This window comes from Phascolarctos cinereus, unplaced genomic scaffold, assembly GCF_003287225.1.
Source record: "Phascolarctos cinereus isolate Bilbo 61053 unplaced genomic scaffold, phaCin_HiC Scaffold_9;HRSCAF=440, whole genome shotgun sequence".
In the NCBI taxonomy this organism is placed as follows: domain Eukaryota; kingdom Metazoa; phylum Chordata; class Mammalia; order Diprotodontia; family Phascolarctidae; genus Phascolarctos; species Phascolarctos cinereus.
Window position 1 is genome coordinate 159,126,316 of NW_027556402.1, and position 12,240 is coordinate 159,138,555.

Here is a 12,240-nt window from a genome sequence, read left to right on the forward strand (position 1 = left end):
AGCTATAAATTTCAAATAAACATTTCTTTGGCGTTCCAGATTAACTACAGAAACAGTAAACAAAGTGTATTTTATTTGAAAAGAACAAAAAAATGTTGATATGTTTTTCTGAACCTATACAATTGTGTTTTTGAAACAAAGATAGTTAATCACTACTTTTCAAGCACTTTTCTTTGAAGAATGCACTCAGCTTTGGCCTCATTTCGGTATGTTCTCCTAACTGTAAATAAAACACTTATTTTGTTCTTTCCTTTCATATTTTAAGTAGTATTATGTAAGCCTAAATATACACAGTAACTAAAGTTTGCCATCCTACACAATAGGCAGGAGCTGCCCTTTTTCAAAAATGTAAACAACTATACTTTTGGCTATTTTCTATTAAATAGGGTTGAGGGGTAGAGGGAGAGAAAAGAGAAAGCCAATATCACAAAGAAATCAGTCATTTATGCAAATTAAGGCATTTAAACTGCAATATCACCTGAAGCACATAGAAAGAACTTTACATTTAGTTCTGACAATACCACATTTCAAAATGTTGTAAAGACTAATGTTTTATTATATCTGGTGGTTTATAGAAAACATCAAACTGGAGACAATAAGAAATGTATCTATCTGCAAAAATGTAAACATCTTAGTCACATTTTGCATTATTTGGTCTCGAAAAATACTGCTTTATAAGTTCAACATTACTGCAAGTTAAGTATAACTGAACAGTGTAATGATATTTTACTCTGACTTAGGTTGTAACTTATTTTTTTCTGGCTGAAAGAAGTATTCTTCAATGGCACTGACAAGATCATTTAGTTCTTTCTTTAGTTGTTCATGGTCACTGGAGGAAAAAAAAAGATTCCAAATTAACAGGTTACTATGAAACTACTAAAGCATACTTCTAAAAACCAAACAAGAAAAACAGCATTTTTTTCAAATTAAAGGGAAAACTGACATAGAGTAGTACCTGTTTTGTGCTATTTCTATGGGAAAAAGATCTCATGAACTTGATATAAAATTAAAATTTTAACACTTGTTTATTTTCTCAAAAGTTCTCTCTGTAAATTCATACATATAGTTAATTCCCTTTTCTTGTTGCATTCACATCAAAATATTTAAGAAACCCAACAATTTTGGCCTTCTGCTCCTAAATAACCAACAGCGTTGCCTAAGGTTCACTGGTATGTTGGTAACAGAAAGATGAGAGTCTATGATTACATTTACAGTCAAAGATTCTTAAATTTGTGCATTTCCAAAATGGTCAGTCACATTAGTTCCAGAGCATGAAACAATAAACATCTTTTCTTAGGATGCTAATGATAAAGTATGTTCTTTTTATATTAGAAACATAAAATCTTAATTCAATCCAACAATTATTCAGAGATTATTGTATACGGAATGCTGGCCTCAGAATAAAGACTTGCCTCTTATCCTTGCCGGCCTCAGAGTAAAGATCTGCCTCTTATCCAGTCCTGACTCTTAACATCTAATAACTGGGATAATGGGCAATTAACTCACAGGAAATGGCAGGTTTCTGATATTCTGTGTCAGTGGAGGAAGTCCCTTCCACCAATGAAATTATAAGTCTGGGCAGACCAAAAAGCAAAACATACACACACACACACACACACACACACACACACACACCTACACACACACACACACAGACACATATATGTATATACACGCATATATGTACATATGCACATGTACATATACATACATGTATGTGTATATGTACATGTATATGAACGTGTAGATGTGTATATATGTGCATATATATATATATGTGTATGTATATATGTGTGTGTACATATATAGAGAGTCTTCTTTAACTGTAAAAATGATATAGTATAGTGTAAAACAGCAATCCAAATTTATCATCATTAAATTAAATGATTAACTATGAAACCATTTTTCTTAAAGTTTAGAAGAACCAATCAAGAAGTTTAGTGGATAAAGTCATTCTCTCTGCCCTGAAGTACCTGTTTCCAGGCGGCACACAGAGTTCAGCATAATACTTGATTTTGGGCTCTGTTCCACTGGTCCTCATTGTTGCCACTCCTCCATTTACAAAAGTAAAAGTAATCATTTGGCTGCTTTTACTTGTAGGAAGAATCTATGAATGAAGTCAGAGGTACAATATTTAATGTTCTTGTTATGTGTAAGTTATAAATCTTTATAGAGTATTCTGACATGACTAATCTGTTTCCTTTGAGGGAAAAAAATGAACACAAAAATAATCCTGAGAGGCCAATATTTATAGTAAAAAAAAATACCATATACACAATAGAAATATTACATAATTCAAAGTTAATTTAAAACAGTAAAGTGATGTTATGAAATGAAAGAGAATAGTGAGTGACTCCAAAATTCCCTTGCTTACCAGCTAATTTTCCCTCAAATTTTTTTTCTTGAAGTTAGATTAAATTTATTGCTAGTAGTAACATCTCATGAATTAATTCTTATTTCACTGGTACACTATTTCTTTTGTTCATATGAATATTAAAATAATAAAAAGGTAAAAAAGAAATGTTATTATTAGATAAAAAATAAGTTTTCATATTAATTTATCAATGCTTCTTTTCTGTTCACATACCCTGCAATATTTTCAGTTCTTTGCACGACTTACTTTGATTTCAAGGAAAAGCACACAGAGTACCAGAGAATATCAGGGTTAGAAGGGAACTTAGTTCAACTACCTAATTTTACAGATAAGGAAGCTGGCCCAACAGGGAACAGAGACTTGTCAGGGGTCACAAAACTAGTTAATTACAGAGTAAGACAAAAACCTAGGTCTCTCTACTTCCAGTCTGCTCTAAGTCATGTTGATGGTGTGAAAACTGAAAACTTAGTTTGTAGTCAGAATTTCCTATGTTAGTTCAGACAATAAAAAATATTTTAAGATATAAATAATGTGTTTTTAGAATAAAGATGCTGATCTCCCAACTCCCTATATCTTTTTATACTTTCCTTGTAACTATTCTCCATTAAAGTCATATGCCAAGATCATATTTTGGCATGGAAAAGGCCTTGGGTTCTCTCAAGGGCCATGCCAGCAGATCCTAAGGTATAAAGGCATAGTGACAGACTCCGTGGTGTTTGAGGATTAACCTAGCTAGGTTTGAAGAAGCCCATCACAAGAGGACTGCACAGAAGGAGAATTATTTTTGGCCATAGTAGCTACTAAGGCATGGAGGATCTTCAATTTACATCACTAGAAGGACTATCTCAATCCTGATGAAATCATGGATATATTGAAACCATGAAGAGAATAACAATATGCATGCCTAGAAATTACTTAATCATTTTTGTAGTTTCTGTTTCTTTATATCAAATATTCAGTACATACATGGCAGTACGGTTTAATCATATAAATCGACAAAAATACTCACAGCTTTTTTGTCAGGTTGGCTGCTATCATAGCCCGTGGTAAGATCCCTAACTCCAGAAACTTCAAATTTGCCACAAGTCTTTGGATAAGTGCTCTTTCCATCATAATTTCTAAGGTTTTCAAATAAATTTTTGATGATATTTTGGTCGTGGCAAATAAAATATGAAGCCTTGGTAATATGATAGCCATATCTATCAAAGAGAAAAACATCTTTCTACATATATAGTAACACTCAGTATAAAAAATTTGAACGATTAATAGGACATGAAATCACAGAATTTTAGGGATGAAGGAAAGCATAAAAATGATCTAGTCCAACCCTCTTAATTTGACATAAGGAAATTTTGGCACTGAGTAGGTAAATGATTTACCCAAGATCATACATAGTAGGAGGACTGGGCCTGGGACCCGGGGCTCCTGATTCTAAGTCTGGCTATTTCCCTCACCACTTCCCTCCCAACTCACTTTTTATTCTGTTCCACCTCCACACCAGCAGCCTTGTGCATTCAAGGACGATATCACCCTGAGGCTTATTCAATGACTGGTGAGTCCTTGGCCAAAAAAGTCCTATTTTAAGAGACCTATATACACTTCTCTTTACTTTTAGCACATTTTCTGGTCTGCTCTCCTCACCCACTAGCTGCCTTTCCTCTTTTAGGTTTTGTATTCCATTGTTAGAATGTAAGCTCCTTCCCAGCAATTGTCTTGTTTTCTTGTTTTTTATCTCTAGTATTTAGCCTAGTACTTGGAGCTTAATGCTCTTATCTAGTTATCAGTTACAAAACTTAATTTGACAAACATTTATGAAATATATACTATTAATATGGCACTGTGTTAGATGCTGAGAATACAGACAAAATTCTTTTACTACAACAATTTATAATTAATTTTAGAAGACAGTAGGTTCGGGTGAATACATAAACAGTCATGGTACAAGGCAGAACACGAGAAGGGCTAAAGAAAAATCTTTAAAAGTGCTCTTCAAAATTTGGAGGAGAGAACAATTTCAGCTAAGGGTAGTAATTGCAAAAGGAGATCCAGTAAGTCTTTAGAAGACAGAGTTGGCACCTTAGCTCAGCCTCAACAAAATATCAGTACAATGTATCCCACATCAATGAAATAAAAATTAATAACTTATTGTCAGCTTTATGGAATAATTTAGTTTTCAGAATATACTATTGCCAAATTCCTTCAGCAACAAGTTTAACTTTTATTGTTCTATTTGTTGTCATATCATTAAATAAATATTAGGACTCATGGCAATGACTCTAATCTCCCTAGTTTCACTTAAAAGTTATTTTTACTGAAAATTCTCACACAAAACATCAAAGGGAAAAAAATCAGCGTGATGCATCTCTTCTTCGGCTATAAATGAATACCTCATATGTGCTTAGAATGGCAGCCTCTAGGGGGGCTTGGGTTTTTTTGGATATCTTTGTAACTGTATCTGAATGAAAAGGAAAATGACATACCCTTTGACCTAGCAATACCACTACTCGGTCTATATGTTAAAAGAGATTAAAAAAAAAAAAAGAAAAGCAGCCATATTTACAAAAATATTTATAGCAGCTGTTTTCTGGGGATAAAGAATTAGAAACTGAGGAGATGCTCATCAACTGGAAAATGACTGTACAAGTTGTGGTATGTGATTATGATGGAATACTATTGTACTGTAAGAAATGATGAGCAGAATCTCTCAGAAGAACCTATAAAGACTTGCTGATGCAAAGGGAAATGTGCTGTGTACAAATAACAGCAATGTTGTAAGATCAGCTGTGAATGACTTAGCTATTCTCAGTAATGCAATGATCCAAGACAACTCTGAAGGACTTATGATGAAAAATGCTACCCATCCCTAGAGAAAGAATTAATAGAGTCTGAATACAGATCACAGCATACTGTTTTTAGCTTTATTTTTCTTATGACTATTATGAATATGTTTTGCATGACTACACACATATAACCTATCCTGAATTTCTTGCCTTCTCAGTGAGGGGTGGGGATTGGGGAGGAAGGAAGGAAGAGAATTTGGAACTCAAAGTTTTAAAAACAAGTGTTAAAAATTGTTTTTACATGTAACTGGGGAAAAATAAAATACTAAATAAATGAATACAATTTTTTAAAAAAGGAAAATGACAAATGTTGGAAGGGATGTGAAAGAATAGGTGCACTAATGCACTGCTGGTAGAACTGTGAACTAATCCAACCATTCTGGAGAAGAATTTGGAACTATGCCCAAAAGTCTATAAAACTGTACATACATACCCTTTGATCCAGCAATTACTACTATTAGGTCTGTATCCCAAAGAGATCAAAGAAAAGGGAGAAGAACCTATGTATACAAAAATATTTATAGCAGCTCTTTTTGTGGTGGCAAAGAATTAGAAATTGGGAGGATGCCCATCAATTGGGGAATGGCTGAACAAGTTGTGGTATAGGAATATAATGGAATACTACTGTGCTATAAGAAATGATGAACAGGCTGACTTCATAAAAACTTGGAAAAACTTGTATGGTCTGATGCTGAGTGAAGTGAGCAGAACCAGGAGAATGTTGTACACAGTAACAGCCACGCTGTGCAATGACTAATATTGATGAACTTAACCCTTCCCAGCAATACAATGATATAAGACCTTTCCAATGGATGGAAAATGCTATCCACATCCAAAGAAAAAACTATGGAGTTTGAATGCAGATCGAAGCATGCTATTTGTTATTTTTTTTCTTCTATTGAGTTTTGTTTCCTCTTTCTGGTGGTTCCTCCTATTGGTTCTAATTCTTACTTACAACATCACTAATGTGAAAATATGTTTGATAGGAATGTATATGTATAGCCTATATCAGATTGTGTGCCGTCTTGGGGAGAGTGGTGGGGAGGAAGAAAGAGAAAAATTTAAAACTCAAAAGCATATGGAAATGATTGTTGATGAATCAAAATAAATTAATTAAAAAATGAAAAAAATAAAATTTGGAAATGCAAAAAAAGAAAAAATTGAAGTAAAAAAATAAAAAATAAAAAGTATTTTTAAAAAAGAGAAATGATGAAGGAGATGGTTTGAGAAAAACCTGGGAAGATTTATTTATATGAACTAATACAGAGTGAAGTGAGCAGAACCAAGAGAATACTGTATACAGTAACAGCAATATTTTAACAATAATCAACTGTGAAAGATTTAGCTATTCTAATCAATACAATGATCCAAGACAATTCCAAGAGACTCATGACAAAATATGCTTTTTGCCTCCAGAGAGAACTGATGAACTCTGAGTGCAGATTGAAGCATACTTTTATCACTTACTTTATTTTTCTTGTTGTGCTTTGTTTTTGTTTTGTTTTTTGCAATATGGCTGATGTGAAAATACTACTTTTGTATAACTTCATATTACAATTTGTTATATTGTATGCTTCCTCAACAGGTAGGAAAGGGGCAGGATGGAGAGAATTTGGAACTCAAAAATTTTTTAAATTTTATGTTAAAGTAAAATTATTTTCAAAAAGGTTATAATTGGTAAATCAATGCTCTTTTCTTAGAGCTTATAGTTCTTCACATTTCTCCAAAATCTGTTTCCTTTAACACTCCAACAATAAACTCTCCTGTTGAATCTGGGAGATGGCACTATGCTACTTCATCTTCCCTCTCCTAAATGTGGTTAACCCTAGAAGATTAGTCTTAAGTCGTTTGCTCTTTCCTCTACACTCCTCTAAAAATCTCACTGACCACCATGGCTTCTAACTGTTACTTTTATTTGGATGGGTCCCAAATTTATAACATTCCCCATCCACACCCCCAGTTCTGACCTCTCTCCTGAATTCCAAGACTCCATCTCTAATGACTTTCTGGACTGCTTTACTTGGATATTCTAAGGCCAACTTAAACTTAATGCATCAAAAATCTGGCACTTACCCCACCCCTACTTGTCCCATCTCTAGATTTCCTCATGTCTCTTAATAATACAAACATAATGCTATTATTTCGCTAGTCATTCAGGCTTCAGATTGCATGTCATTTTGTTCTCCACATCCAATCAGTGCCGTAGCCCAGATTCCAATCAGTTGTGTTGTCTCACAAATTGCCTTTCACCATAGCACATTTCACACTTCCTGCAACAACCCTCATTCAAACAATCTCTGACCTGACTTACTATAATTATCAACCAATTGACAAGTATTTATTAAGCACATAATGTATGCCAAGCAGTACCTAAGTTCTGGCCATACAAAGACAAAGTTTAACAGTTCCTAACCTAAGCAGTTTACATTCTGATCAGGCACATATATACAATATATAAGAAGCAGATACAAAGTAACCTTCAAGGGCAAAGGACTAACAGCTGGAAGAATTAGGAAATACCTTATGCAAAAGGTAGTACTTGAGCTGAGTTTTTAAGAAGACCCAGGATTCATAGTGGTATGATGGGAATGCACTGAAAGGATGGAGAATACACTGTGCGAAGGCACACAGAGAAAAGATGGAATGTCTTTTATGTGTAATGGCAAGAAGTCCAGTTTGGTCACACCATCGAACACAAGGAGGGGAGTATTATCAAGTCAAGTCAATTAGCAAAAATTAAGCCCCTTATATGTGCTTGGCACTACAGTGCTAGGCATAAAAAGAGAGGCAAAAAAAAAAAGAACCTGTTCTAACACATAGATAGAGCATTGGATCTATAGTCTGGAAAACCCAAGTTAAAATCCAGCCTCAGACACTTACCAGATGTGTGATTTAGGCAAACTGTCTCAGTTTCCTCGCCTATAAAATGAGGATAATAACAACACCTATCTTTCAGTGCTCTTGTGAGGATCAAATCAAATAATAATTATAAAGTGATTATCACAGTACCTGGCACATAGTAACCACTATATAATGTTAGCTATCATTATTATTATTTATTATTATTATTTAGGGGAGAGACACCATGCAAGCAACTTTCACAAATAAGATATACAAAGGATAAAGAGAAAAGGCACTAAAATTAAGGAAGACAGGGAAAGGCTTCTTGCCTAAGGTGGGACTGTAGCTGAAGGAAGCCTGGGATGTCAGGCTGCAGAGATGAGGAACAGGAGTTCCAGGCATGGGAGAAAGTGAGTGAAAATGTCTAGAGTCAGGAGATGGAGCGGCATGGAAGCTGGTGTCACTGGATCACAGAGTACATGGAGGGGAGAAGGCGGAAGAATAGAAAGGTACCAAGGGGCCCAAGTTAAGGGCTTTGAACACCAGAAGATTTTATATTTGATCCTGGAAGTAAAAAGGAGCCACTGGAGTTTACTGAACTGGGAGTATATATGTGGCATGGTCAGACCTGTTTGTTAGGAAGTAGTAGTGTGACAAGTGTAACAGCAGTGTAATAGGAGTATATTTGGGGTCATGTGAGGGAAAAGAGAATTAGTTTTGTTTTTGGTGTGTTGAGTTTTCAGATGCCTACAGGAATTCCAGTTTGAAATGTCCAACAGAAGCTGGTGATGTAGGCTTGGAACTTCAGAGAGACTGGGGCTGAATCCAAGCCCGGGAAGTCATATGTATAGAGAATATAACTAAACCCAAGGGAATTAGTGAAGCTACCAAGCGAGTGAGTATAGAGCAAAAGAAAACGAGAAGGCTCAGAACTAGCCTCCTTCTAGTCCATCCTACGCACTGTTTGCCACATAATCCTGGGAGTGCTTTTGCTCAAGTTAACTCCTCCCCATTCAAAAGTCCTTCCCAGGTCCCTAATACCTCTGCCTACAAAATAGTGTCCAAGCTCTTTGGCTCCCCTCTTCTTAAGCCCTAGAATGCCCTTAATAAGTACCACCTTTTCTTTAGGCCTCCTGTTATTCTGTGCTGAATGCTAGCTTTTTTCCAGCATTCGATCTCCACTGAATTCCCACTGTTGCACATTCACATTTGACCTGTTTTATAATTATTTGTGTACCTCTTCCCTTACTGGGCTATAAGCTTTACAAAGGCAGAGTCTATGTCTTTCACTTCATTGTATGCCCTGTAGCACATAGTACATTGACTTGCATACATGCATTCAAGAACTATTTATTTGCTACATGGGCACCATAACATCCTATTATGTTGTTATAATTACAGAAAGAGTCGACAGGAACTTACTCAACATAGATGGCTTTCAGTTGCTGTGCCAAAGACAAATTCTTAGTTGCTAGAAAACATGCCAATTCTGCACTTATAACAGCAGCGCTGACGCCATCTTTGTCCAAAACAAAAGGACAGCACATATATCCTACAGAAAACATACATGTCAACATGTCAGAATGGATTCCCTTACAATTTACACAATTGTGTACTATCTGCATAAAAGTAGTAGAAAAATCCGAACACTGACGATGCTCACTTTATTATTCACTCACTACCGTTTTTTATTCCCCATCTCTATTAACTTTGTTTCTTATTCAACCCAGAACATCTTGATCCACTTTTGCGACATCTTATCCGTACTTTAATATCCATCTCAACTGTGAGCTCCCCTCACTCCAGTCTGCTACGGTATGACGTCTTTGCTATAGCACCTACTATAGTTTTTATCTGCTTGGGCTTTAATAATATACCGCTGTGTACTATCACTTAGTTGTTTCTTTTGTGTGTGTGTGTGTGTGTGTGTGTGTGTGTGTGTGTGTGTGTGTGTGTGTGTGTCTTCCTTGACTCCCCAACAAAACTGTAAGCTCCTAGCGAGTGGGAAGTGTCTTTTTTTTGGGGGGGGGTTGTTGTGCCATCATTTCAGTCGTGTCTAACTCTTTGTGATCTCATCTGGGGTTTTCTTGGCAAAGATACTGGAGTAGTTTGCCATTTCCTCCTCTAATTCATTTTACAGATGAAGAAACTGAGAGAAACAGTGTTAAGTGACATGCCCAGGGTCACACAGCTAATAAGTGTCTAAAGCAAGATTTGAATTCAGATTCTCCTGACTCCAGGTCTGGCACTCTACCCACTGTGCCACCTTAGCTGGAGCAATGTCTTTCATTTTTATTTATAGTTACTTAATATCTAACAGTGAAGTATAAAGGGAGTTTAATAAAATACTTGTGGAATTAAAGTTTCTGAAGATAAAATTTAAAGCTTTAAAATTTTGTAAAAAAGTTCTTCAAATTTGTTAACAAAATATTAGAACTTCAGGTATCCTATGTTAAGAATAGCTTATAATGACTACCAAAAGGCTGAAATGTTCCTAGCACAAGAACACAAAATATAATCTTTGGTAATTATTCCTTCACTGTATTAATTTACGTTGCTATGGCAGTTTTAATCAAAATTTTTTTTTATCTGATAAGCTCATGAAGCCTTCCCTGATATGCCTTATCAGGGAATTCCTTATCATTGCCTATATTGTTAAGGTTGGAGTGACCAATACAATATTTTGGGAAGGAGTAGGTCAAGTTTAGGTATGAATCAGCAGGGACTGAACAGAGAGCATTACTCTCCCAGAAGTATGTGGATGAGTTTCTACAAATCTGCTCTTCTTAAAAACTACCTGAAAGCCTTTTGGCACCATACATACAGAACCTCTTAGATGCTGTCAGTTCTTTGAAAAGAGGAACAAACAAGAAACTTAAGGATGATTCCTATTTTAGCCAATTTCATTTCTCACATGATAGTTCAGGGCTTTTAACTGGGGAAAAAAAATTCTAGATAGTATTTTTGTCCACTATAGAACCACTTCCAAAAAAAAGTATGTTGAATGCTCCCATCACATCTGATATGAATAAGGAATTTTATTTCTTCCAAGGTTCAGAATACCTTATTTTTAATCAATTGAAGTTTTATGATAGATTAGATCATGCTTCTTGTTATTATTCTTACCTATAGCTTCTTCAAATGCAAACAGAACATTTTTCCCCTGGTCTATTAGTTGTTTGGCTCGATTTCCCATCCACTTAAAGCCAGTTAATGTTTCCTAGTGTGACAACAAGTAAAAGAAAAATATCTTAAAACCTTCTAAAGAGCAATGAAAATAAAGAGTACAGACTTGTATAAACATATTACCTCAAAATGAAAACCTTCCTTTAAGGCAATGGCCCTCAGGATCTTTGAAGAAACTGTGCTGGATAACATATACAGGTCTTTAAGAGCATTTCGATCTTGATTCTTTTCCTTCCAACTGGTAAAGCGCCACCAACCTAAAAGAGCCCCCAACTCATTTCCAGAAAACACTTTCCATTCACCACTGGGGGGAAAAAATGACATATCCATCACTAGAGCAATCTTGAAAAAAGTGGAAATAATGAGGAAAAAACCCCTGAGAGGTATTGTGGCACAGTAGACAGAAAGTTGGCCTACCACTCAGTAAAAAACAAAATTAACACATATAGGACTAAAAAGATTGAAAAACAGATTCAACATCTATTATTCTTTTAAAAATAAATAATATCAACTTGTCAAAAATTTGGCTGTCTTAAAAAACCTTATAAACACTTCTCCATTAAAAAAAAGAGCAAACAAGTGAGAACATTTTTATTTTAACTTTTTTGCACATGTTCTGGTCTTAAAGTAGATTAGTACTTCATGGAAATAGTAATATTCTCCAAGTATAAACTTAATCTGATTTCAGGGCTTGCTCTATATTACTGATTGTGAATAAGTGATCAACTGGAATGTCTCTAAGGCCCAGGACCAAAACTAAAAGTGAGTTGATCACCCAAGGGCAAAGAATTCTATATTCTGGGGCAGCTAGGTGGCACAGTGGACACAGCTCTGGCCTTGGACTCAGGAGAAGTTGAGTTCAAATCCGGCCCCAGACGTTTGACGTTTGCTAGCTGTGTGACTCCGGGCAAGTAACCCCAATTGCCTCACCAAAAGGCAAAAAAATAAAAAGAATTCTATATCCTCCTCTGTTTGTAATCAGCATGATTAGAACAAATC

At 35.3% G+C, this 12,240-nt stretch overlaps 1 protein-coding gene across 1 annotated transcript in view; it reads right to left on the bottom strand.

Annotated features, from left to right (window-relative positions):
- Positions 1-55: 55 nt before the first annotated feature.
- Positions 56-12,240, bottom strand: part of PGM2 (phosphoglucomutase 2) — a 28,182-nt gene continuing 15,997 nt past the window's right edge. Inside the window, exons 9-14 of the mRNA XM_020992000.2 lie at positions 11,365-11,545; positions 11,182-11,275; positions 9,478-9,607; positions 3,384-3,573; positions 1,974-2,107; positions 56-829 (exon numbers count right to left, since the gene is read on the bottom strand). Of these exons, the coding sequence (XP_020847659.1) occupies positions 727-829; positions 1,974-2,107; positions 3,384-3,573; positions 9,478-9,607; positions 11,182-11,275; positions 11,365-11,545 (832 nt within the window). The 3' untranslated portion in view covers positions 56-726. The remainder of the gene's footprint in view (positions 830-1,973; positions 2,108-3,383; positions 3,574-9,477; positions 9,608-11,181; positions 11,276-11,364; positions 11,546-12,240) is intronic.